The following is a 26,616-nucleotide window of genomic DNA, read 5'->3' on the forward strand; positions in this document are numbered from 1 at the left end:
AACAGTATAGTCTAAATATGGAATACTACAGAATTATTTTGAAAAAATGGGGTCGTTGATAACCCCAAATACTGAAGATGTGGAACTGGAACTCTCATTACTGGCGAAAACGTAAAATGACACAATCACTTTGGAAGTTGGCAGATTCTTACAGAGTTATAATGTTTATATGTGCAACTACCCTATAGTCTATCAATCCTATTCCTTAGATTTAGCTAGGAGAAATGAAAATCTGTGCCCATGAAGTACTACTAAGACTGTTCACTGCAGCTGTTCATAATAGGGCCAAATTTGAAACAACCCAAATGTCCATCAATAGGAGAACGGATTTGCAGTTATTTATTTTTTTATTATTATTAGTTTGTTTTTAAGTAATTTCTACATCCAATGTGGAGCTTGATCTCACAATCCCAAGATCCAACAGTTGCATCCTCTACTGACTGAGCCAGCTAGGCACCCCTCTACTTTGTTCTTTTTAACTGCCATGCAGTTTTCTATCCTGTGGATTTTCAGAATTTTGCTATTGCAAATATTGCTGCAATACATTTGCATCATATCATACTTTTGAGAGTTCCCTATGTGCAGAATCACTAAGTCCAAGGGTATTGATATTTAAAATTTTATTACATATTGAAATACTGACTTGCCAAAAAGATTGCCTCAATGTTCCCATCAACTGGGTGAAAGATCTGGTTCCTTAACTCCACTGTCAACACTGGCATTACCACTTTTTATGGGCTGACTTATGCCCCCTAAAATTATTATTTTTTAAAGATTTTATTTATTTAAGAGTGAGAGAGAGAGAGAGAGAGAGCATGCACACACTGGGTGGGGGATCCAGGGAGGAGAAGCTGACTCCCCGCTGGGCAGGGAACCTAACAATGGGCTTGGTTGCAGGACCTGGGATCATGACCTGAGCTGAAGGCAGACACTTAACCAACTGAGCCACTCAGGTGCCCCAACCCCCCCCCCCCCCCCAAGTTCTTATGTTGAAACCCTAATCCCTAGTACTTCAGAATGTGACTGTATTTGGAGACAGAGCATTAGAGAGGTGATGGAGTTAAAATGAGGCTGGTAGGGTGAGCCCTATTTCAACTTGAATGGTATCCTTATAAGAGGACATTTGGACACATAGAAAGACACTAGGGATGTTTGCACTGAGAAAACACCAATGTAACGCCATAGTAAGAAAGCAGCCATCTACAAGCCAAGGGCAGAGGTCTGAGGTAACCAAATCTGCTGTCCCCCTGATCTTGGACTTCTAGTTTTCAGAATTGTGAGAAGATAAATTTCTGCTGTTTAAGCCACAGTCTGTGGCATTTTATTATGGCAAGCAACCCTAGCAAACTAATACATCACCTTTTAAAATTTGTATTTCTTGTATTACAAAGATTTGCCTTCAGTTTGTCTTTTGATTATTTAACAATTTAACCCTTTATTTCATTTAACATACACATATAAAACTCTTTCTATACTCACTTACCATGAGCTAAGTACTGTTCTATGTGTTTAATAAATGCTTCCATTTAATCGTCCTAATCACTCTACTTGGTAGGCATTATTATCTGCATTTGAGAGATAAGGAAACTGGGGCACCAAGAGGTTAAATAAACTTGCCTGAAGTGACAACATTAGTAAATAGTAGAGTGGAGAACCAAGGAATTCTTGCTTCAGAGTTTAAGCTCTTAACCATTATGTTATTTGTAGATTTTCTGTTATACGTGCAGAATTTTTGTATAGTCAAATGTATCAATTGTTCCATTTATGAATTCCAAATTTTAATACCCTCTTAGAAAGATCTAACCTACCTGATAATTATTTTAAAAATCCATACATGTTTTATAGGAAGTTCATGATTTCAAGATTTACATTTGGATCTTCGATTAAACTAATATTTGTGTAAGGAGTGACACAAGAAATCCAGAGGTTTTTTTTCTAAGTGGGTAGCCAGCTGTCCTAACTTCTTGAATATTCTTTCCATTGATTTAAAATGGCATTTTAATTCACATACTAAATTCTCATAACTATTTGAATCTATTATTGGTACTAACGTTATTTCTTCTCGAATTCCAAACTCCTAGTAATTATTATTTCATACTATAATGTCTGTTAAATCTAATTTTTGCCTCATTTTCAATTGTATCTTGGCTATTCTCACATGCTAATTTCTCCAGAAAAATCCGAGTATCAGTTTGCCAATGTACTGAACGCGTATCAAGAAAGAGGGAATGCATTTCTAAGTATTAACAGCTAGAGAAGCACTTAAGGTTTGTGAAGTACAAGCCTCCATTTACCAAGGAAAAATTCAGACACAGTAGCTAAGTAAATTGGTCAGGCTCATAGTGCTACTTAGAAGTATCATGGGTCTCCTGAATCTTAATACCAGGTTCTTTGTGTGGTTGGAAACCAGAGCCAAAGGTGACGCCTTAAAGCAACAATCAGAGACAGAGGACTAAACTTCTGGTCCAGCTTCTTTTATTCTCTTCCAATGTTTCTCATCTTCAAAAGGTTGGAAAAAACAATGTGCCTAAGCACTCAGTTCACAGAGTCAGAACCCTGAAGTGTAGAAAAGGTAAAGCAAAAGGACAGATGGACAGTTCTAAGAGAAACCAAAGTACTGACACAGCCATAAAAACAACCATGCAGTATAATTTCATACTTGCTTAGTTTTTGAAACACTGGGATTTCAGAAAATGACGATTGCTATTGTATAGCATTAGTATTGTACAGTAATATGCTTTTTGCCTGAAAACCCCCCAAATTTAAAAGACACATGACCAGGTCTCATTGCTTTTACCTTTTATCCCTACCTTTCTTTTAGAAAAAGTCTTGAAATGTGCATAGCCTTATAGTTTCTTGTATCTATTCCTGGTTTGTCTGTCAGAATTAAACTTGATTTTTCTAATTTCTTTCAGGATCCTTTTACCTGAATGCTGCTTTCTTCATCTTCCCGGGGTGACTGGGCAGGCATGACTTCTACATCTGAATTATCAGATGAGGTATTACGCTTTCTCTTCTTACCCACCACAGGGGTGATGGTACTAAGAAGGAAAAACCAAATTCATTTCAGTGAGGGCCAAATTCAGTTAGGAAAAGAAAAATATAATTAATCTAAACTATCATATCTGAAACTTCCTAACAGAAGTGTTTACTTTTTCAGTCAGTAGGACACACAGCTATGGAATAAGGTGTTTGAAAAATAGAAGATATTCAGGTTTCTAAGCCACTGGCTGACCTTTACACTAGATTTGACAAATCTTTGCTACTACTGTAACTCACAAATACCTGAAGGAAGGTGGCATAAGACAGCAGAATAGATACTGGCCCAAGAAATACAAGACCTCACTTCAGTTCCAGTTCTGTCACTAGATGGACATTAGCTTCCTTATTTATAATATAAACACTGATGGTAATACCTGGCCTGAGAGTTGTTGAGGATTAACTATGGCAATATGAATTTTTTTTTAAAAAGCTGAAAAATCCCTTCCAAATATAAAGCATGATTATAATTCCACCACAAAGCCTAAAGAATCCTAGGGAGTAGAAGCTAAGGAGAAAGGAGTAAAGCTACACAACATGGAAGGGAAAGAAAAGACACCCAATTGTGATAAGCCCTGGTTCTGTCAACACTGTTTAAAGCTGACAATGGTTGCTAAAATCTCTAATTCACAGATGAAATATAAGAACAGGGCAGCTACATCTCCAGCAGCTCTTTTACTGATGTGGGTGGTAGGGGGATAGTGAGAAATCTTTTTCACACTTTAGTGATACAAAATCAGGAAGATGTATAAAAACATTCAGCTTTTCAACATAACCCCCAACACAATAATTGGCTATCTTTCCTGTGCCTTGTTGTTTCTCTTTCAAAATATGCTAATTTGCAAATTTCGGTTTAACAGACCATATAAACATTGGGACAGAGAAAAGAAAGCCCTTATTATCTTCTATGATAGACAGATCACCTTGAACCATGTAGTTGCTAAACACAAGTAGCTCCTAGGGACCTGGGTGGCACAGCTGGGTAAGCTTGACTCTTGGTTTTGGCTCAGGTCATGATCTCAGGGTCTTGAGATCAAGCCCCATTTCAGGCTCTACAATGAGCATGGAGTTTGCTTGAGACTCTCTTACTCTGCCTCTCCCTCTGCTCTCTCTCAATCTCTCTCAAATAAATAAATAAATCTTTAAAAGCATACACACAAGTAGTTCTTCTCAAAACTATTTTTTTTTAAAGATTTTATTCTCTTAAGTAATCTCTACACCCAACATGGGGCTGGAACTCACAACCCCGAGATCAAGAGTCATATGCTCTACCAACTGAGCCAGCCAGGCACCCCTCAACACTAATCTAAAAATAAGTACGCTGCCCTCAAATGTCCCAACAAAACAGCAAAGGGTTGTACTCACTTCAGCTTACTTTTGCCTTTAGTTTTGGAGGTACCAGATGTTTTGCTCTTCTTTGGCTTTTCTTCCTTGAGCCTCTCCCCACTGCTCTTCTTCCTGCGTTTCTTCTCACCTTCTTCCTCAGGCCGAACACTAGGCAGTTCATCCTCATTTAGGACTCGAGGTATGTTCTGCTCACCCCGGGCACGGGCCCTAGCAATAGCTTCTGCTACAATCCGATTGGCTTTCTCTTGCTTCTTCTGGTGCTCTAGCCTGCGGTTCTCCTCCATTCCTATCTTGCCCCCCGTGTGAGGAGCAGAGCTTGCTGGTGAAGACAAAGCTGCCACTTCACTGGCACTTAGAACTTTCACTACGGAGAGCCCAGAAGAGGCCCCTTGGGAAGAGCCAGCCTACAGAAATAAAGACGCTAAAATTTCAACATGCTTGTGACTAAATGGCCTAAATAAAACCCAGCTCTAAGGCAGATAGGCTAGAAACTTTCCATCTCTAATTCCTCAAGAATGAGATTCAGATCAAGTCTTACTGAACTTGGACACATTAGCAGAAAAAAAGTGTTTAGTGGGAAAGGGATGAGAAAAGGCAAGAATTGCGCCAAATTAAACTTCAGTATCCTTTAGCCATGCTCCTCATGTCAATACACATCTCCATTATTCTAGAAAATTTTCAAACAATACAGTCAACCTTAAACTCCAGGCCAAAAGTAGGGGAAAAAAAAAAAAAAAAACGTTCATCTCCATTATTCTAGAAAATTTTCAAACAATACAGTCAACCTTAAACTCCAGGCCAAAAGTAGGGGAAAAAAAAAAAAAAAAAAAACTATTTAGTTTCTTGGTGGGGGTAGGGGTGGGAAGAGTGATAATCACTTGATCTCTTTAAGACAACTTTATCTTTCAAATGAAAGAATATTGCCAATCATTTTTACTCCACAACAATATTAGGAACAGAATGTAAATGAAACAGCCCAAAGACAAACCAGATAAATCATCAATCATCTCTTATCCTAAAGCTAACAATAACCCTCAAAACTTTTCATATACTTAATACAAAGTTTCCATGGGTAAAAGAAGTAAAAGCCTGTATTTCAGTTCAGAGGCATGACTCCAGTGACCCCACATTCAACAATGAGTGGTTGCTAAGGGTGATAGCAAAGGGCCCAGGGGTCTATCCTCCTTGCTACCTGTAGAAGTCTCACCTGTGGCTGCAGCACCACCTTGAGTGGTACCGAAAGTCTTTGTCCTGGGCTTTGTCCTGGTCCCATTATCTGAGCTTGCTGCACAGAGGAGAGAGTCACTGGTTGGGTTGAGGGTGGTGGTGGCGGCTGCGGTTGCGATGCTGGCGGCTGTGGTACAATCTGGATTTTCTGCTGTGGCTGTTGCACCTGCAGCTGGATAGTTACTACTTTGGCAGGCTGCCCCTGAGCATTCTTGGCTTGAGTCAGGGCTGCCAGCTGGTTGCCCTGTAACACTATCTTGCCTGGTAGACTCCCTAGTACAACATGCCGGTGTCCTTGGGGACCTCCAGACTGTGGCTGCTGGAGGACCAGGGTGATGCGTTTCGATTCACCCTAGAGTGAAGAAAGGAAATTGCAAGAGAGGTACAACATTAAAGAATGGTATACTCTTAAATATTTGTGCCAGTTTTCCTCATCCTAGAACCATAAAAATTGAGGGTCAAAAGACATAGCACAATTTATTTTGTTCATCCTCCTATCTGTCCTGATTGAGTCTTCTCTGGAACACCTCTGCCCAGTGGGTATCAGGCCTATTTTGACAAACTCCTGATGCAAGGCTATCTTCTAAGGTAGTCATTCCATTTCCTGGCAGTCTATTAGAACAAAAGTCTTTATAATCCACCTCCTCATAGCTTCTTTCCACTGGTCCTACTTACTTTTAATATCACCCAAGGCCTTGCAAACTCTTTTGGCCCTTTAATCAGAGGCTAGGACCTCCATTTTCTTACAATAGAAACTAGACTTTTCAGTGGATAGAGGAGGACAGTCTCAGTAATAAGAACAGGAAAACATACACATAGCTTCTGTAAGTCTTGCAAATATAAATAAATAATGACTCTTTGTTCCCATAGCATCCAGTATTTCTCATAAAACTTTGTATCATACAGTATTGTGAATTCGTTTAATGTCTGCCTTCTTGGCAGACCATGAGCTCTGTAAGGACAGGGACTGTGTCTGTCTTGTTCACCACCAGCTAGGCACAGTGTAAACATACAATAAGAGCTCAAAAAATATGTCAACATTAACTGCTTCCACCTAGTAAGTAGTAAGCATGTGGCTGTCAACACTAACTGATTTTTTAAAGCAAAGGTAGAATTTAAACAGGATTCCTAGAGATAGGTCTTGTGCTCTCTTCTCACAGTTGCTGGGCCCTCTACTAAACCAAAATTCACCTCCCCCTTTCACTCAAGTCACCTGGGTAGGTGTAGAGGTCAGTGTAACTGCAGGCTTCAGTGGGGGCCCTGTGGCCCCAGGGTTTCCAGCAGGAGCTGAACCCTTAACTGGCTGTAGGACCAGCTGCTTTACTGGTCGGCTGGGCTGGACAATGCGCTGAACAGTAGCCTGGTTCCCAGGGACCTTGGCGGCCAACACTGTATTACCAGAGACAATGGAAACACCTGGTCGAAGGGGAGTGCCGGTTAGCACTTTGGTAAAAGTAACTTTTCCACCATTGGCTGTGCCAGCCACTAGGGGCTGAGCTGTGCTGGTGATACCTTGGGCCTGAATTTGTGCCACATGGGCACCAGTGACTGAGGAGCTTGGTGGGGCCTTAAGGATAACGATCTTAGGGGCTGACTGAGGTGGTTGCCCTCCAGCACTACTGGAGGAGACAGCTGTGGCAGAGACACCCATGAAAGGATTCCCTTGGCTCAGGATCTCCTGGCTCTTGGAGACCTGCAAAAGTCCTGATGTTGGCGTCGGTGTCTGTAAGACAGGTTGGGCTGGCTGCTCCTGGCTGACGGGCTGAGTGGTATAATCATGCAAAGTTAAAGATTCTGGAGCTGGAGCTGCTGATTCTTTGGGAAGTTCTGTGGGGGCTGTCTCGTCTGGTGGGGGGACCAGGTCACTTGCTGATGAATTCCCCACATCACCACCTCCACCATCCTGGTTCATCTGATCCAAGGAGTCCAGAGAGCTTGGCAGTCCAAGGGCTTCCTCAATGGGGTCTTGTGTGACCTGGTTGAAGCTGTCATCAGTCAGAGAGTCCAGGCCAAATAAATTTGGGTCATCAAACAGATCCATGATGGGGTCTGCCATCTTGGGAAAGCAATGGAGGGTACTTCCCCAAGGTCTAAGGAGGGAAGGGGAGGGGGGGTACTGGCTCTCCCCTCCCCTCCCCTATTAAGAAAAAAATGTACACAATGGAAGAGGACTACTCTTCAGGTAAAGAGGCAAGAAACAAGTGCATGTCAGATTGTCCTGACCTTCATGGAGCAAGATGGCTAGGTCTTCAGAGGAAGATGGTGAAACTCCTGTTGTGAGAAGACAAATGAAAAATAAGCAAAGTTGGTGACCTCAAGGAAAACTTCTCCTTAGGTACTACCCTTAATATCAACTGGCATCAAAATAACAAGAAGACGGAAATGTGAGGTAATCCGAGGACAGAGACAGAGCAGAAAGCACACCCACATTTTTGCTTCAAACTAAAACTATAAAAGAAATAAACCAAACCCCTTTTTGGACTCTTACACCTACACACTCTGAAGTTTCTGTCTGTCAAGATCTCTCAGTCATCCCTGTCCGTTTCTTTTTACCATTATCATTCTTAGGCAGAGATCAGGGAGTTTAACATTCACTCACCTTCTACTTCAGGTTAAGCTCACAGAACTTAACAACATTCCAGTAGCATTTCAATGACTGGAGGTAATGCTTTCTGAACATACTGCAGTCCATACATTTCCCTTGTATTTTAGATGCTTTTACTCACTACTGGCAAAAATAACCACTTTTCACTGCAGTACAATCTCGCTACACTTACTGTGTACCTTCATCCAGGAAGTTTCCTAAATGTTATTCTAGCTAACATATCACTCTATACATACTATTTCTGTGACGTCCCCTCCCCCTTTCTCGTATTTAAGATAAAAAACTTCCTTTGCAAGAAGTTCAAACAACTGTACATTTTAGTTCCACTTATATTCCCAACTTTCTCTGTCACCGCTTCCTATATATACCCTACATTCCAGGCCAGCCAGACCACACGGTGCCCCTAATGTGATTCCTATCTGCATGACTTTGCCTATTATGCTGTAGCTTCAGCCTAGAACACACCCTCCCCCCTCCCAAGCAGCTCTCCCAGCTGAAATGTTTCCCACCCTTTCAAAGGTCTTCCTTCTGTTCCAAAAGGTGAGCCCTGAACCTCTGCCCCTTTAACAGCAAAGCAATTTGTGATGACTGGTCCTATCACCCTCCTTAAGTACTCAGTGTTGTCTCTGCCTTATTTAAAGCACTTAGACCATACTTAATATTTTACTAAAATGACCAGTCTCTTGTCCATATTCTCTGAAGGCCCAAATGGTTCCTTTGTGCAAATCATACAATGCCGCCTGCTCCTTAAGATGCTTGTCTGCCATCTGCTGGAAAATTGTCATACTAAACATATTATTGACAATGATAATAATGAGTATGGGCAATGCACACCCTGCACAACCCTGCACGGTGGGCCAGCTGCTCTTACCCTAAGAGACAAAAAGTTCCTGGATGGTAGGAACCATCTCTTGTTTATCTGTGAATCCCTAAAGAACCAAGAGGATATTACGTACACAGCAGCTACTCAAAAAAATACTTAATGAGTTAATATATTTGCTTGCAGTATATGGGATGAACCATTCAGTCCTCATAAAAACTAAATGCAGGCTCCTGGGTGGCTCAGTTGGTTAAGCGTCTGCCTTTGGCTCGGGTAGTGATCCCAGGGTCCTGGGATTGAGTCCTACATGGGGCTCCCTGCTCAGCGGGAGCCTGCTTCTCCCTCTCTTCCCCACTCATGCTCTCTCTTGCTGTCTCTCTCTCTCTCAAATAAATAAATAAATAAATAAATAAATAATAAATAAAATCTTAAAAAAAGAAAAAAACCAAATGGCATTCCCCCATTTTAAGATGAGACAGTAGTTTCCCATCTTGAAAAATTATCCTACAGATAACGGAAAGCATGTTTATTAAAATTCACATTTGAGGATTTAAGTTATGAAAATGTTGGAAAAAGAAAAAACTAAAGCAAGGAATTATAAGTACACCACCATACAACTAAACTATATGAAAATATGAATAGTGCCTGTTCTTTGTAGATGATGTCAGCACTTGACAATTCAGGAAAGCCTTGCTTGACAAGACCTTTTCTCTTAACTTTTAGAAGACATCAGAGAAGAAATCTGCCGGTGACAGAGTACATACAGACTTCACTGAAGACTTTTACATACAACCCACCAAGTACTTTTTCCCTTCTTCAACTTATTCCAGTTATCCTTATGAAACAATTAAATGTGGGTAAATAGCCCAGAAACTCAGATATAAAGAGAACAGACTGATCAGTAGTTGGCACAACAAAATTACAAAGTACACATAGCATCTCTACCAATGTTAAACAAGACCTTCCTTGCTTCAGAAATTGTATACCCTTCACACCTCCCCCAGGATCCATATTGCTTCCCATTTCTGGCTAAACTATCCCACCAGTTCATTCCAGCCTCTCCAATCTAATACTTGCCCCAAAGCTGCTCCAAATGACAATGAGAAAAGTTATATGTACTTCTTGATTTAACAAAAATCTACTCAATAATTTTATGAATTTCTTCAACACTACCATCAGCTTTTTCTAGCTATGCCCTATTTGGCTACCTATTATATCTTTCAGCTATTCACTGCCACATAAGTTATACTAAATATCTAATTAGGTGTCATAGAAAAACCACAATAAGGGCACCTGGGTGGCTCGGTTGGTTAAGTGGCTGTCTTCAGCTCAGGTCATGATCTCAGGGTCCTGGGATAGAGCCCCTGCATCAGGCTCCCTGCTCACTGGAGAGCCTGCTTCTCCCTCTTCCTCTACACTCCCCCCACTGCTGGTGTGCACATTCTCTCTCTCTCTCTCTCTCTCTCTCTCTCTCTCGTGTGTGTGTGCTTTCTCAAACAAGTAAATAAAATCTTAAAAATAAAAAAACTACAATAAAAGTTTCCACTAACTAGAAATTTATGCTGATAATAGTTTATAACCTGCTTCTTCTTCTATGGGAGATTTTGTCCTTTCTACTTATTCCTTCCTCCAGAGCAGCCCGGTATCAGAGAGAAATCTCACCTCACATTTTTCATGGGAAAAACAATGTTAACAGTTTCTGAAATATTCACTTACTCCTATACACTCCAGTATTAGTTTTCAAAAGTAAATCAATCATTTAACTCCCTTCCCAATTTTTGGGCCAAATTTCTACTTCCTCGGTTCAGTCTGGATTTGTTTGTTTGTTTATTTCACAGAGAGAGGCAGAGACACAGGCAGAGGGAAAAGCAGGTTCCCTGCGGGGAGCCCTATGCGGGACTCGATCCCAGGACCTCGGGGTCACAACCCAAGCCAAAGGCAGACATTCAACCACTGAGCCACCCCAGTGCCGCTGGGCCTGATAATTTAAAAACATCACCAGTGACTTAATGCCACACCACCAAGTTTCACCACTTCTCAGTCCCCTCGCATCAACTCACCTCTACTGACCTAATTCATCCCGTACATATTCATTAATCCTAGTTGCCTGATTCTTCTCTAACTCCCATGTTTAAGTTGCCCTTGACTCTCAAAAGATGAAACCTTCTCCCATCATACACCTCTTTCTTTACCCCTACTTCTATTCTTACTTTGTGGGTCATCCTGGCTATATCAACAACTGGCCTATTCTACCAACTTCATCTATCCCATGAATTATCTTTCTATGGTTCAAATCCTGGTAGCAACACTAAATAGATGTTGAAGGGATGCCTGGTGGCTCAGTTACGTGTCTGCCTTCCGCTCAGGTCATGGGATAAAGGTCCTCAGGTCCTGGGATAAAGCCCCGTGTCCTGTCTGGCTCCCTGCTCAGAGGGAAATCTGTTTTTCTCTATCCCTCTGTCCCTCCCTCCCACTCTCCCTACCTCAACCCTAACCCCAACCCCATAATGCTCTCTTTCAAGTAAATAAAATGTTAATAAATGAATAAACGTTAAGCTTTCAAATACATGAAGCACCTAGAGATCCCTCAGTAAAACTGCTTAAAGAAGTCATACCAGACTTTTCATATTGAGAATGAAAAGCCAGTCATAGTCCACCAGTGCCCCAAAGAGAAACACAAGTATATGCTCAAAAGGAAAGACAGTTTGATGACTGCACTTAATCATTCTCTATAATTTAAAACTAATGACAGAAACCTGGAGGGTTGGGAGCTGCAGAGAGATGAACCATACAAGCCAGTTAAGGTTGGAATCCAAGGCCACCAATCCATAATGTCCATGTAACAAACCAGTTAATGCTAAACAAATACTTTATATAACAGCCTTTCATCTCACCTTCTTTTAAAGAGGAAACTACTCCGTATTCTTCTGCAGATTTACCACCTTTGATATACTTCCTTTTTTTAAAAAAAGCAATCTATAGAATCCCAACTCTGTTTTTATTTTACCAGTCTCCTTTATCTTGCCCATTTCAACAACTTGTATGATCATAAAGGACTTTGTTTTCATGCTACTCTATACTTTTCATTGCAATGTTCCCATACCTTTCAACAGAATAGTGATTCTCAACTGAGAAATGAAAGGTATGTGTAGTTTGAAAGTACATACTCAGTGTCAAAATTCCACATATATCAAATGGAAAAGGAAGACACACCTCATTGTTTAGGTTATTTATATTCAATAAAACTAAACAAAATCTTCCTGCCAGTGAGGATCTGCAAAATACAAGTGGGGGCGGGGAGTGGAGAAGCATGCCTAGATTGGAAGGAAGGGTTATCAACACCTCGTATGATAAGATTTCTTATGGCTTCTCTAAAGGGAGTTTATTATAGTTTATTGTTTATGATGGACAAGAAACACTGCAACAGAGATTAGTCCAGCTGTCCAAAAGATGCAATTATATAAACTGAACTATAGACATCAATTTTCCAGACTTCTCTGTACTGCTCATCCTCTTAAAAGACAATGAACTAATGCCATATTGACAAATACTGACTCATTTGGTAATATGCACTTCTGAAAAGTACTACCCATGCCCACTTAACCTCTAACTGCTCAAAGATTCAGAAAAGAACTATTGTACTTCAAAGTATAAATCTTGTTATTGGAAACTGTATCCTTTCAAGAGGATCAGCTGAGACAGACATAAACACATGTTATTGAAACACAAGATGGGTAGAAGCTGTTTAATCTAAATGAGAAATCCCTTGAAAATAAAATAACAGAAGGCCTAAAATGAAAATCACCAACATAATTTTTAAAAAGAAGAATTTAAACACTGTGCCATGGAGAGACATTCCTAAGACCCAAAGAGTCCCAAATCTTATAAAGAAATGGGAAGCAGCCAAGGTGAATATAATCACAATTTAGGGTCAGCAAAAGATCAGGATGGAAAGACACAGACCTAAGAAATAGAGCTATTAACTAGGAGCCCCTCAAGAGATTTCCTCAAGATCAAGATCCTAGGCCATTTTCTCTATCTTCACCATTCTCACTGCCAAGTGTATGGCCACTGTTTCTGTTTCCCCAGTTACTGAAGGAGAAAGCACTCACGCCTCCATCAGGGGTACGGACATCTGGGGGCAAACATGGCTGGTAAAGTGAGCCTTTCTGAATAAACAGGGAAAGTAAAATAAGCAACTAACAAAGCTATGTTTAGGGGGCAGACGGAAAACTACAGAAATTATGTCCTCACATGAAAGACCAGAAGGGGCAAGGTAAGGAAGTGAGGGGTTGACTGAGAGGGAGACGCTACTGGGGGTGGGGGTGGGAGTGGGGGTGGGGACCCGGGTCCATTACCTGCTCACACTGCCGGGGTTGGTGCCAGGAAGGCCCATACAGCAGAGGGGCGGCGCTTCAGGCAACTGGCGCCCCCCAAACGGTAATGAGGTACATGCACTTGACGGAGGGAGCAAGTGGGGTGCCCTCCGGGGTGGGGATGGCCAAGACGGGAAGATGCGGGGGGAGGGGGGGTGTGGATGCCCGGGTGGGAGCAGTGTGAGGGCGGAAGCCACAGGCCGGAAGGCCCGACGAAAACCCGAAGGAGAAAAGGGGCAGTGCCTCGCCCCGGCGAGCCAAGAGAGGTGCCTTTACCTGCAGCGGCCGTGGGGGGCCGGTTCGCCCCTCTCGCTGTCTCTCCAGCACCAGTTCCCCCCTCCTCCTGCGCAGCCTAACTTGATGCTCCCGCCCGCCCCGCACTCCCATTGGCAGCAATCCGCTGCCACTCAGCACAGGCGCAGGAACGCGGCACAGCGCAGAAGGCGGGACCACGGAAGGCCTCCCCTCCCCCGCCGCCGCGGGCTAGGTTGAGAGCGCACGGAGAGGCCTATCCGGTTTCTAGGGCCCAGGCGAAGCCTGCAGCTTGCTTGGAAAAAAGGGGCCTGGCCAGAGGCACAGCCTCCTGCTGCGGCAAAGTAGTCCTGGGGATTAAATTCCCCACCACCTACACTGTACTCTGCACACCGGAGCGTGTAAACCGGGAGGGACGGTTCCACACTGCCAACTCCGCCTCCAGTGGACCCCTACCTTCTACAGCCCGGTCTATCCCTCTCCTGTAGTAACTATACCGGATCCCACTCCTTATTAAGAGGGGACAAATCCTCCCTCCCTCATGGGAGTGGATCAACTTAGTTGCTGTTACATGGTTTACTCTAAACAGATAAGCACTTTCTGCCACAACCATAATGCTGGTTTGTAGTCTCAATATTCCAACCTCTGGGCAGCAGTATCACTTTCTAGAAAGTAATTCCAGGTGCCCTCTGGCAATTCCCAGACCCCTCCCCTCCAAAACACACATCCACTCCTCACCGGTAAACCTGATCTCTGACCCTCATCACATCACTTCTCTTGAAACTCAGCTTGTCTGACATATTAGCCAGTATCCACCTTGCAGTGCCACTTGAGACCACTCTAATTCCCAATGAAACCAGTCAACCCCCAAATGATTGTACCCAATCTTAAATCCATCAAAGTAAACGACTGCTAAAATCAGCTGCTTACCACTAGTTTCCCCTGAAATGTAACTAGCTTCAACACTGAAACCCTGTTTTCTATACTCTAGGACACAACTGAGGAAGGTCAACTTGGCCTTAGCTTTCCTATTTCTTAAGATTCTAGCTAGCATTATCACTATTGTTAGGAACACCAATACCACTCCTTTAAATTCCCATTCACTCAGACTCAAAAATTCAAAGGCATCTCCAAAACCTCCTCCTGAATCCACCATCCAATCATTTGCCAAATCCCATGGACTATCCCGAGATGTCACAGACAGATCCTGGAGTTGGCAAGGACTTTGACAATTATATCAAGTCAACCCTCTTGTACAGATGAGAAAAAACCGAGGCTTAAAGAGATGAATAATTCAACTATGAAATTAAAAAGAAAGTTAGGATTTGTATTTCTGACTCTGTTATTTCTGCTGCCACCTCTTTATTTATGCAGTTGCTTGTGAAAAAAAACAAACCCCAAAACTGATTCCTTCCCCTACAAATCCATTTGCTACCAGATTAACTTCCTAAAACACAGTGAGGTCAAATCAGTTTCCTCCTTAAAAACTTTCAAAAGTTCCCTGTTACTTAAGATACAAATCTTAAGACTACACCTTGCCTTTCCAGACTTATTTACCATTATCCTTCTACATACACACTTCTATGCTAGCCAAAAAACAAAGAAAAACCACCCCAACTTCCTATTGTCATATATTTTTCTCATAGCCTAGCTAATGCTACTGTCTTCAAATTACACTCCATCCTTACTTACTTCATTTCTTTGCCTCATGAAAATCTTATCTACTAAGATCAACATCAACTGCCTCTTCATTTTGCTGAGCATATAATACACTAACTAATGTGGAAATATTCAAGAACCAAAAGTGAATAAGACATAATCTCTACCATATATATATATATATATATATATATATATATATATATATATATATATGATGAGTTTGGAAAATACGGACTATGAAAATAATAACAATTGTAAACAATTATAATACAAGGTGGTAAGTGTGATGTAATAGGCAGGGGGCTATTACAGGAATACAGATAAAAGGGACTTACTTAGAAGGAAAAGGTTATAAAGGAAGTCACTTTTTAAAAGATGAGAGGAGTTAACTAAGGAAGGTAAAGTGGCCTACAAGAAAGGAGTCTTCAGGCAGCAGGAATAAGAAGAAAGTCAAAGCACAGCAATGGCAAGAAGCATGAGACACGAAGAGGAAACTCTAAGGAACTCTGCTGTTGAGTCTTGCCAAAGTGTAAATCACAAGAAGAAATAGATAAGATTGAAAGGATAAGTGAAGGGCCAGGTCATTCAAGGAAGGCCTTGAGTACCATGCTAAAGCATTTTCTGATAGGTGGATTAGGAGCCACTGAAACATAGAATGACATGATTAGAACTGTGTTTTGGTTAGCTAAGTCTGGCTATTGAGTGGAGAATACTTCTGGGAAATGAAGGGTCAGAGGACATAGAAGCAGATAGGAGGCTACTGTGGTAATCCAGAAAAGAGCTATATAGTAGAAATTTGATTGGTTTTTTTTTTTTTTTTTTTTTTTTTGCTCAGGAACCATAGCCCCTTTCCTATAGTGGGGAAACAGCTTAAGGGAGAAATCTCAATGGAAGGCTGGATCTCACCTCCCACTATAGGAGATGGAGATGTAGGAGATGGGAAATCAAGAGCACGGCCTGGAGGGAGCAGTTCCACCTCCTCTTCCTGGCAAAGACAGAGTACACACATGATCTAAAGTAGTTAAAGTGGACAGTCCTTCAAAGAAATGTGACTTTGCACAGGTAATGCAAACACCCAGAACCAACCAACAATACTCAGCAGTGGCAGACATTAGAGTTCTACTACAGCATCCTAAGTAGACTACTCAGTAGTATGACCTGGGACATGTTCTCTGTCTCTAAACTCTTTGTTTCAGATCATTTTCTATACCAGATTGTCTAGCATTTGTATTGATTTTGTGAGCCACAGTATCTTTCCAATAAATCCCCTTTCTGCTTAAGTTAGCCAAAAGATGATTTCTGTTGTTTGTAACCAAGAACCCTAACAAGGTGATTAGTGCCTGAATCATGGCAATGTGGGTCAAAAGGTAATGATAAGGAAGGGACAGGGACACCTGGGTGGCTCAGCGGTTGAGCATCTGCCTTCAGTTCAGGCAGCGATCCCATGGTCCCCAGATCGAGTCCCACATCAGGCTCCCTGCATGGAACCTGCTTCTCCCTCTGCCTATGTCTCTGCCTGCCTCTCTCTGTCTCTCATGAATAAATGGATAAAATCTTAAAAAAAAAAAAAAAAAAAACAAAGGAAGGGACACAGCAAAGTAACACTTAGGGGATAAAAATGCCTAAAACCCAGAGTTTAGAGAGAAAGATGAGTTCAGCTATGCTGGGTCTGAGTTGCCCAAAGCAAGTTAAGTAGTGATATTTGATAGTTGACTGGATGTATTAATCTAAAAATTGGCTTGATGATACATATAGAATTCTCAGTTTTAACAACAGAGATTACCCTGGGAGTTCACAGAACAGATCAAGTATACAAAAAGCTGCACCAATACTGTTGGGGAGTCAACTGAAAATGTTGGGGTCTGTGAAGGATTGAAGAATCCATGACCATTCCAAAGAGAGTAGCTGCTAGTCAGCTCTAGTTTAGTGTTGCCATATGGAAATGCACATCCAAGGTTGAGCAAGAACTTCAGATTTTTCAAATGCCAGAAATAGAGTTTTATGTAAATCTAGGTTTTAAATGTAGACAACTAATTAAAAAAATTTTTTTTTGAACACTCTGCAGGCTAAACAAAACACTTAGCTGGAAACCCAAGTGTTGAGATTTCTGATGTAGAGTGAGAAAGTTAAGGAGGAACTCAGGAGAACATCAGGATTTAAGAATCAGGGGTACCTGGCTGATTCAGTTGGGAGAGTGTGCAGCTCTTTGAGGGGTGGATGGAGAGAAAGAATCAAGCAGGCCCCACACCCACCGCAGGGCCTGAGGTGGGGCTCAATCTCAAGACCCTGAGATCATGACCTGAACGGAAATCAAGAGTCTGATGCTTAACTGAATGAACCACCCCAGGCACCCCAGAGCAAGCAATTCTTGATCTCGGGGTCATGAGTTCAAGCCCCACATTGGGAGTAGAGATTACTTTGATAAAACAAACAAAAAGGATTGAAGAATCAGAATAAGAGGGGCACCAGGCTGGCTCAGTTGGTAGAGCAAGCAACTCTTGATCTCGGGGTTGTGAGTTCAAGCCCCAAGTTGGGCATGGAGCCTATCTAAAGGCGGGGGTGGGGAGGGTGGGGGGGGAAGCAGAGGGTGTAAAATAGATGATGGGGATTAAGAAGTATACTTGCAGCGATAAGCACCAGGTATCGTATAGAAGTGTTGAATCACTATATTGTACACTTGAGACTAATATTACACTGTATGCTAGCTAACTAAAAAACTTTAACAAGTCAAAAAAACCCAAAACCTACCTACATAAGTAGGTAGAGAAGGAAAAGCTAGAGAAGCAAGCAGTGCAATGTCACAGAGGAGAGAATTGCAGGGGGAAAGACTGACTGATTATATTGAAAAGCAAAAGTGTCTAACAGTATAATATATACTATATTATATATATACTAATATATATTATAGTATAATATAATTTAAAATGTCCACTGGATGTAGTAATTGAAAGCTTTCTAATCTCTACTTTTTTTTTTTTAAGATTTTTATTTATTTATTCATGAGAGACACAGAGAGAGGGACAGAGACACAGGCAGAGGGAGAGGCAGGTTCCCTGCAGGGGGCCGGATGCAGGCAGGACCTAACCCCAGGACCCGGGGATCACGCCCTGAGCCAAAGGCTCAACCACTGAGCCACCCAGGCGCCCCTAATCTCTACTTCATCGTCAAGCCCAAAGTAGTTTCTTTTGAGCTTTCATGGCATTTTGTTAAGTACTCTTTTAGGGGAAGTATCTTTTACTTTATATTTTAGTTATACTTGTACATGAAGGTATACTGAACTTTGAAGTCAGAGGGGGTTCAAATTTCTGTCCCACCAAGTAAATTAACCTTTCTGAGTCTAGTGCATTCTTCTCTACAAAGGGGAATCAAGTTACAGGGCCATTAATGAAGATTAATGAAACAACACAGTATTTGGCATATAAACACTACGTCCTAGAAGATACGCAACAAATGTTGCTGGATAGATTGTTGGGAAAACAATTTGGTTTCGCCAGTGTCTCCATCTACCTACAAGATGCTAGTCAGCTTGAGAAGGGATCACCACTCAGATTAATGGCCTCTAAAATAATTTGTTAATTTCAGCAGGCTAATATCTATGTACTTGAGTGTGCACTCAGGCTCTCTTCCTCTATATTAAATCTAAGGCAAACAAGAATAACTACACTTTAGATTCTGAAGTTTGAACATTATGTTCAACTAACTGGGTTCAGTCAGCCTAAACCTACTATATGACTTAGATGTTCTAGGTCCCTAGTATGCAACCTTGAGTGATAAGAGACCCAAAGAAGGGTCACAAAGATTTTAGAAAAACCACTCCCACTCACTTTTTTTGGACTGCTTTCAGGACATCAGGATGACTTTTCTGGTTTTCCTTCTCCATCTCTGGCCACTTCTGCTTTGCTACCCCCTTCTCCTCTACCTACCAGCCTTTAATTGTTGAAGTTCACGAAGGTTTGATCCTAGGCCCTCTTTAATTCACATTCTACACTTTTTTTCAAGAATGTCTAATTTACATACATGGCCTCAACTATTACTATTTCTTTCAACAAATTATCTACATATTTATATCTCACAGCAAGAAGTCAGCCCTGAACTCCAGACCTTTACCTCTATTTGCTTACTCAATGGCTTTTCTTGGTAGTGAGTGTCTCTAGTCTCCGTGGCTGACCCACTTGTCCAACTCTCCCTATAACAGGCTTATTAAAAAAAAAGAAAAAGAAAAAAGAAGATGTATTTATTTGAGAAGAGAAAGAGAACAAACGTTTTCTTGCAAGTTGGGGGAGGAGCCAAGAGAGAAGAAGAGTGAGAATCTCAAGGGGACTCAGCACTGAGCACAGAGCCTGACTCAGGGCTCAGGCTCAGGGCTTGATCTCATGACCTTGAGACCATGACCTGCAGTGGAATCAAGAGTCTGATGCTTAACTGACTGAGCCACCTGGGCACCCCTCTGTACAACGGACTTATTACCTCATGGAGGCTGATTCCTTGGTAGTCTTTCTGGTCTCCTTCATCACCACCACGCACACAAGGAGGGTAATCATTCTCCAGCATCTCCTATTCAGTCACAGCTGCAGAGACTAGAAAACCTCTTCCTCTCAACCCATATCCATTATCTTAAAATCCTACCTTTACCTTCTAAATATCTCTCAGAAGCATCCACTGCTGAGACGCCTGGGCGGAGGCGGGGGGGGGGGGGGGGGGGGGGGGGGGGCTCTGCAGTTGAGCCTCTGCCTTGGGCTCAGGTGATGATCCCAGGGTTCTAGGACTGAGTCCTGCATTGGGCTCCCTGCAGGGAGCCTGCTTCTCCCTCTGCCTGTGTCTCTCATGAATAAATAAAATATTTTGAAAAAATGCATCCACTTCTGTTTCTACTGCTATTCTGGATCAATTTACCATCTTCACTGTCCTGAAGTATTTCAAGTGCCTTGTAACTGGTTCCCCTCCATTTTGCCTATTTAACTTTCATATCTTGCCACATCATAATTTCAAAGAAAAGCATTCCCTGATGTTGCAGACAAAAAAAAAAAAAAAAAACCAGCCAAATTTCCTGAGTATACGTTACATGCTAAACACTCTTCTAAACAATGAAAATGCAGTAACATATTTAGTTCTATTAAGCCTGAAATAATTATTTTTTTTTACAGATAAGGAAACTGAGGCACCTAGAGATTAAGTTATTTGCCAAATATCCCACAGCTAGAGAAAAGTGGTGCCAGATTCAAATGTAAGCAGTGTGGCTTCAGAAGTCACTTTTTTTTTTTTTTTTTTAAGATTTCACTTATTTATTTGACAGAGAGAGCGTGCACAAGCAGGGGGAACAGCAGGAGGAGAGGGAGAAGCAGACTCCTGTTGAGCAGGGAGCCTAATTTGGGGCTTGATCCCTCGGATTCTGACCTGAGTCGAAGGCAGATGTTTAACCATCTGAGCCACCCAGGCGCCCCCAGAAGTCACACTCTTAATCACCTTACTACACTATTATAAATTCCCCTGTAAAACCCGTAACTTCATTTTTGTAGTAGAGATTAAATAACTGCTTATATACTTAACTGTTTGATGTCCCCCCACCCTTAGAATGTATGTTCCACAAAGGCAAAAACTGTGTATGATTTCACTACAAATTCCCTTTGCTTATCAGGTGGTAATGGGCATTTAATGTACTTTTCTTGGAGGAGCGTATTTTCGACATCCGGCCAAAGGTGTGTGGGAGTGAGGCTGTGGAGAGGTAATGGGGAGGTTTCTGAGCAACAGCAAGGGCTTCTCTCAGACTGCAGAGATAGTAAACGGGCAGAGGCATGTTTCCTACTAGAAACATTCTTAAAAGGCATTATAAAATCATAAGGATTTTCACTTTTTAGAACCTGGGCTATCTGCAATATACATAAAAGACTATTTTCTATAGTGTGACTAATTACTTTTGAAAGTAATGAAATTTTAGTTATCTCTTTTAGGCTTAGAACCACAAAAAAACCTCAGTGGCGGTCAATTTAAAGCTGTGGCAAGAAACAAACAGATGGGGATCCTTGGGTGGCTCAGTGGTTTAGTGTCACCTTCAGCCCAGGGCCTGATCCCAGGGTCCTGGGATCGAGTCCCATGTCAGGCTCCCTGCATGGAGCCTGCTTCTCGCTCTGCCTCTGTCTCTGCCTCTCTCTCTCTCTCTCTCATGAATAAATAAATAAAATCTTAAAAAAAAAAAAAAAAAGAAACAGATGACCTATACCTATATGACCCAAAAATAGGGCCTGGATTCATTTTCAAGTCAGCCTCATTGTAGACTTTTTTCCAGTAAAACTCTAGAGTTTTGGCCTAAGTATGAAGACATAAAATAAGAGCCTAATCTTTAAGGATCACTGCCCTCAGGCCAAGTTAGCTAGAAAAATTCTTTGCTGGCACATGGTCACCAAGGTAAAAATATTATTTTGGGTTCCAGCTGAGGAATATCTAACTGGATCACTACATGCACCTTGTATGATGCCACTTGTGGGCATCAGGCATAAGTAACAATATATATATACAAATTTCAGTAACAAAGTCCTCATGTCCTCCTTATGCTCCCCTGCCACAACACATTTTAAGTGGGCCAGGTATGCATACATTTGTTCAGCCTAAAAGAAAAACATAAAGACTTAATTATTTACGAGGTATTGTTTCATTGCAACATTTATGTTAAAAAAAAAAGTGTATGGGGCAGCCCGGGTGGCTCGGCGCTTTAGCGCTGCCTTCAGCCTTCAGCCCAGGATCTTGGGAGTCTCGGGATCGAGTCCCATATGAGGCTCCCTGCATGGAGCCTGCTTCTCCCTTTGCCTGTGTCTCTGCCTTTCTCTCTCTCTGTGTCTCTCATGAATAAATAAATAAAATCTTAAAAAAAAGTATGTGTTGAAGGGAGGAGAAACATTATAAGGCACTGTTACTATCACAGGTGGTTCCAGGCACAAAAAATGACCCCAGTGAAATGGGACTGATGAAAATTTAAATTTAGTGGACTAGTCTGACTTGCACTGGCTAAAAAATAGTTATTTGCAAGACTGACCAAGTGAATTCCCTCTGTAGAACTTAAAGTGTTTCACATAATCTTATCTTCAAAATAAGTTAAATAAAGGAAACAAACGATTATTCTTTTTTTTTTCCTTTTAACAGAGATACAAAGACAAAAATAAATCTTACATTCCCAAGGTTCTTCAGCTGCTAAAGGTACAGCTTTAACAGGCTACCGAATGCCTACTTGTACAGTGTGGTCAGAGACAGTTGTTCCACAGGGGTCAGCACTGAACTTTTCAATGGGGGGAGGCTGGGTCATGAATGTGGTTTTGAAGTTGGACAGACCAGAATCCCACTCCTGGCTAAGTTATGTAACCTCACTAAGTCTTATTTTTTTCGCTTCTGAAAAATGAAGCTAACATCACACGCATTTCAGGGTTACTCTGCGATTAAAAGATAATGTACAATGTTTGGCACATAGTAGGCAAATGAAAAGGAGTTTATTATTCCCTATCCAATAATTTCAAAGAGTACCATTAAAGGTTTCTCTCGGGGATCCCTGGATAGCTCAGCAGTTGGGCGCCTGCCTACGGCCCAGGGCATGATCCTGGAAACCGGAGATCGAGTCCCACATCGGGCTCCCTGCATGGAGCCTGCTTCTCCCTCTGCCTGTGTCTCTGCCTCTCTCCCTCTCTCTCTCTCTCTCTGTGTCTCTCATGAATAAATAAATAAAATCTTAAAAAAAAAAAAAAAGGTTTCTCTCAAAGCAAAATCACTCCTTAGAGACTTGGCTGTACTGGGTCTACTAAGCAGAATGGTGGGATACTGAAATAGATGTAAAAGTTTCACAATTAGAATAGCAGGACTGCTGGGCAAGATGAAAAGACTCTGAGAAAGCAGTACAGCCCTTTAACCTTAAAACCATGGAACAGACTTCAACCAGCCCTGGTGTCTAAGGCAACATCCAGGTAATTCAATTAATCATTTTTTTTTTGGGTTTGTAGGAATGAAGCCAGTGTCTATCTCATAGTACTCCATTTACTTCACGATGCCTGCTGTGGGAACATATAGGTCTCCAACTGACTAGCCTGCCCCTTGAGAGTTCACAGGTCCAGATCCAACTGCCCAGACTTTTGACAACCATGACTTCCAGATCTGTAGATAGAAGTGACCATTACCTATACACATTTAGAGCCTCATGAAGAAGGTACCCTCCCTTCCACAGGAGGCATACCTGAAAAACAGGCAAAAGCATTACATTTTATAGGAGAACTGATGTGTAAATAAACAAAGAGCTGACTAATGTTCTCCACTCCCCAGACAAGGCGGAAAAAAAAAAAAAAAAAGAATAACTACTGACTGGAAGCAATGAAGAAAAAAACACTGAGTGAAAGGTCCACACTCATGAAACATGGTAGCCCTTGTTTAAAAATCCAAAAAAATCTTCTCTTTCAGTTTACTTAGGTCGATATTTGCTGTGTATCTGATTTCTGTAATAGAAAATGAAAACTGTATTCTATTAAGAAATTGTTATGATATGGGCTCTAAATAGGCAGCTAAATTACTGAAATCACTGGTTTCTTCTAGAACCAACCAAAATGAAATTCCCATGTTACTAATGGGACAATGTACCTCTGAATATGTCCCAAAGGAATAGTTCCTAAGGACATAGTGTATTCCCAAAGTAGGTAGGCAGTGGAAAAAAAATGAAAACAGGATATTCCAAAGGTTTCTATAATGACCATGAGAGACAATCTGAGAAACCTATAAAATTTTACAGCTCCTGAATGTCCTTCCTCTTGGATGAAATTAAGAATTCAGTTAATACATATCCTTTCTCAGAAAGATACTGACATAATTTTAGGAGAATTACAGACTCTCAAAACAAAAAGGTGTTATTACAGAATTACAAATTACTAGATAATATTGGGACATTACCAAAAGGATTATAACTATTACATTTAAGTTGCTGACATACAGGAGAGAAAAAAAACACAGTCCTATTACCACCTAGTAATTTCAGTAGTATGTCATTTAATTACTTTTTAACAATGAAATAAACACTAAGATACCAAATGAAATGAAGGCATACACAATAAATTTCTCTGGAAATGTACAGAGGGGATAATTCAGGGATGTCTCATTCTTTGTTTGTTTTTTTTAATTAATTAATTTCAGAGAGAGAGTGCACCCAAGCCAGTGGGGAAAGGGGTAGAAGGAGAGAATCCTCAAGCAAACTCCCTGCTGAGCACAGAGTCTGACTCTGGGCTCAATCTCACTACCCACGATCATGACCTGTGCTGAAACCAAGGTGCCCCAGGGATGTTCTATTCTTTCAATGATAAAGCCGATCTTTTCCTAATAATTATGCATAAGCATAAGTAATCTTTAAAATTTGGGGTTGTTTTTGGGACACCTGGGTGGCTCAGCAGTTGAGCGTCTGTCTTTGGCCTAGGGCATGATCCTGGGGTCCTGGAGTCTCCACACTGGGCTCCCTATAGGGAGCCTGCTTCTCCCTCTGCCTGTGTCTCTGCCTCTCTCTCTCTCTGTCTCTCATGAATAAATAAAATCTTAAAAAAAAAAAAAAAGATTATGAGTGAGTCTGATGTTCTGGAAACTCCTATCAAACAAACTAATGAGAATATACTTAGTCTGAATTTGTAGGGGTTAGATCGTCTAGATTCTCTACACCACTCTACTGCTTGGAATGTATTCCAATATATCCGTCCCTGCTGAAGACCAACATAAAGTAATTATCTATGCCAGTCTTTCTGTTTATGCCTGCTGGACTTTTTTTTATTATTATTATATCGTAATGACATACATTGGTGAGTAGAAATGAATTGCTTTATTTTTAAAAGTCTCCCGCTGCATTCTGAAGAATTAAGATATTTTAAAATTAGTCGAGGGACACCTGGGTGGCTCAGTGGTTGAGCGTTTGCCTTGGGCTCAGGGTGTGATCCTGGGGTCCGGGATCAAGTCCCGCATCGGGTTCCCTGCATAGAGCCTGCTTCTCCCTCTGCCTATGTGTCTGCCTCTCTCTCTCTCTCTCTGTCTCTCATGAATAAATAAATCTTTAAAAATAAATAAATAAATAAAATAAAATAAAATTAGTCGAAAAGAAACTGAATAAAAGGTACTGAATTATCAGTCTAAAAAAAAATTTTAAAGTTGACCATTTTGCTTCATGTGACAAACAACCGAGAGTCTAGTGAAGGATAGAAAGCAATGGATAATAAAAAGGGCAAGAGAAATGTTACCTACAGAACAGCTTCATGAGAAATCTCAGAGACTAACACACTTTGTAGTTTAAATTGAAAACATCCAGTAACTACAAAGAGACAGACTTATTTTGCCACACGAATACAATGAAAATCTTAAAGGCTATGTGAAATAGAGTGAGAAAACACACACAAAAAAGCTTAATTACAACTTGATTGTACAGTTGTACACACAAAACAAAACAGAACTTAAGGTAGGGAAAGGTCATCCAGGATAAAATTTAGAACGTAATAAATGATGAAATAAACCTTCAGGCAAAAGTAAATGGTTGATGCACCAGCTTTGTTACATAAAAATACAACTGTCACTTGAGTACCAGATACCAAAAGAACATATCATTAAAATTAGGGTCTCTTTGCATCTCTTAAACAGCCTCAACAGGGGATTCCTGGGTAGCGCAGCAGTTTAGCGCCTGCCTTTGGCCCAGGGCGCGATCCTGGAGACCCGGGATCGAATCCCATGTCGGGCTCCCGGTGCATGGAGCCTGCTTCTCCCTCTGCCTATGTCTCTGCCTCTCTCTCTCTCTGTGTGACTATCATGAATAAATAAATAAAATCTTAAAAAAAAAAAAAAAAAAAAAGCCTCAACAGGGGATCCCTGGGTGGCGCAGTGGTTTAGCACCTGCCTTTGGCCCGGGGCGTGATCCTGGAGACCCGGAATCAAATCCCACGTCGGGCTCCCGGTGCATGGAGCCTGCTTCTCCCTCTGCCTGTGTTTCTGCCTCTCTCTCTCTCTGTGACTATCATAAATAAATAAAAAATTAAAAAAAAAAAAAAAAAAGCCTCAACAGGGATGCCTGGGTGGCTCAGCAGGTTGAGCATCTGCCTTTGGCTCAGGGGGTGATCCTGGACTCCCCAGATCAAGTCCCACTTTGGGCTCCCTGCACGGAGGCTGCTTCTCCCTCTGCCTGTATCTCTGCCTCATTCTCTGTGTCTCTCATGAGTAAATAAATAAAATCTTAAAAAAAAAGAAAAGAAAAAAAGAAGAAGCTTCAGTTAGAAGCAAAAAAAAGCCCCAATAGTAGTGAATTA

General features: G+C 41.4%; 1 protein-coding gene and 1 long non-coding RNA gene across 14 annotated transcripts in view; one reads left to right on the forward strand and one right to left on the reverse strand.

The window, feature by feature from the left end:
* The window catches only part of LOC125752597 (uncharacterized), a 43,278-nt gene extending 33,502 nt beyond the window's left edge, over positions 1-9,776 (forward strand). The window contains exons 3-4 of one of the 2 annotated variants that reach the window (XR_007402528.1): positions 2,916-2,999; positions 9,762-9,776. This is a non-coding gene — a long non-coding RNA (uncharacterized LOC125752597). Of the gene's footprint in view, positions 1-2,915; positions 3,035-9,761 lie in introns of those variants that run through there. The other variant, XR_007402527.1, reaches the window with a different exon arrangement.
* The window catches only part of CHD8 (chromodomain helicase DNA binding protein 8), a 62,103-nt gene that overhangs the window by 33,156 nt on the left and 2,331 nt on the right, over positions 1-26,616 (reverse strand). For 6 of the 12 annotated variants that reach the window (XM_049094563.1, XM_035699467.2, XM_035699466.2 and 3 more), the window contains exons 2-5: positions 6,827-7,884; positions 5,594-5,965; positions 4,405-4,790; positions 2,927-3,041 (exon numbers count right to left, since the gene is read on the reverse strand). In XM_049094563.1, coding sequence (XP_048950520.1) covers positions 2,927-3,041; positions 4,405-4,790; positions 5,594-5,965; positions 6,827-7,669 — 1,716 coding nt within the window. In that variant the 5' untranslated portion in view covers positions 7,670-7,884. Of the gene's footprint in view, positions 1-2,926; positions 3,042-4,404; positions 4,791-5,593; positions 5,966-6,826; positions 7,885-13,690; positions 13,789-26,616 lie in introns of those variants that run through there. The other 6 variants (XM_035699470.2, XM_049094565.1, XM_049094566.1 and 3 more) reach the window with 5 other exon arrangements.

The sequence above is a fragment of the Canis lupus genome, chromosome 15, assembly GCF_003254725.2.
Source record: "Canis lupus dingo isolate Sandy chromosome 15, ASM325472v2, whole genome shotgun sequence".
Lineage (NCBI taxonomy): Eukaryota > Metazoa > Chordata > Mammalia > Carnivora > Canidae > Canis > Canis lupus.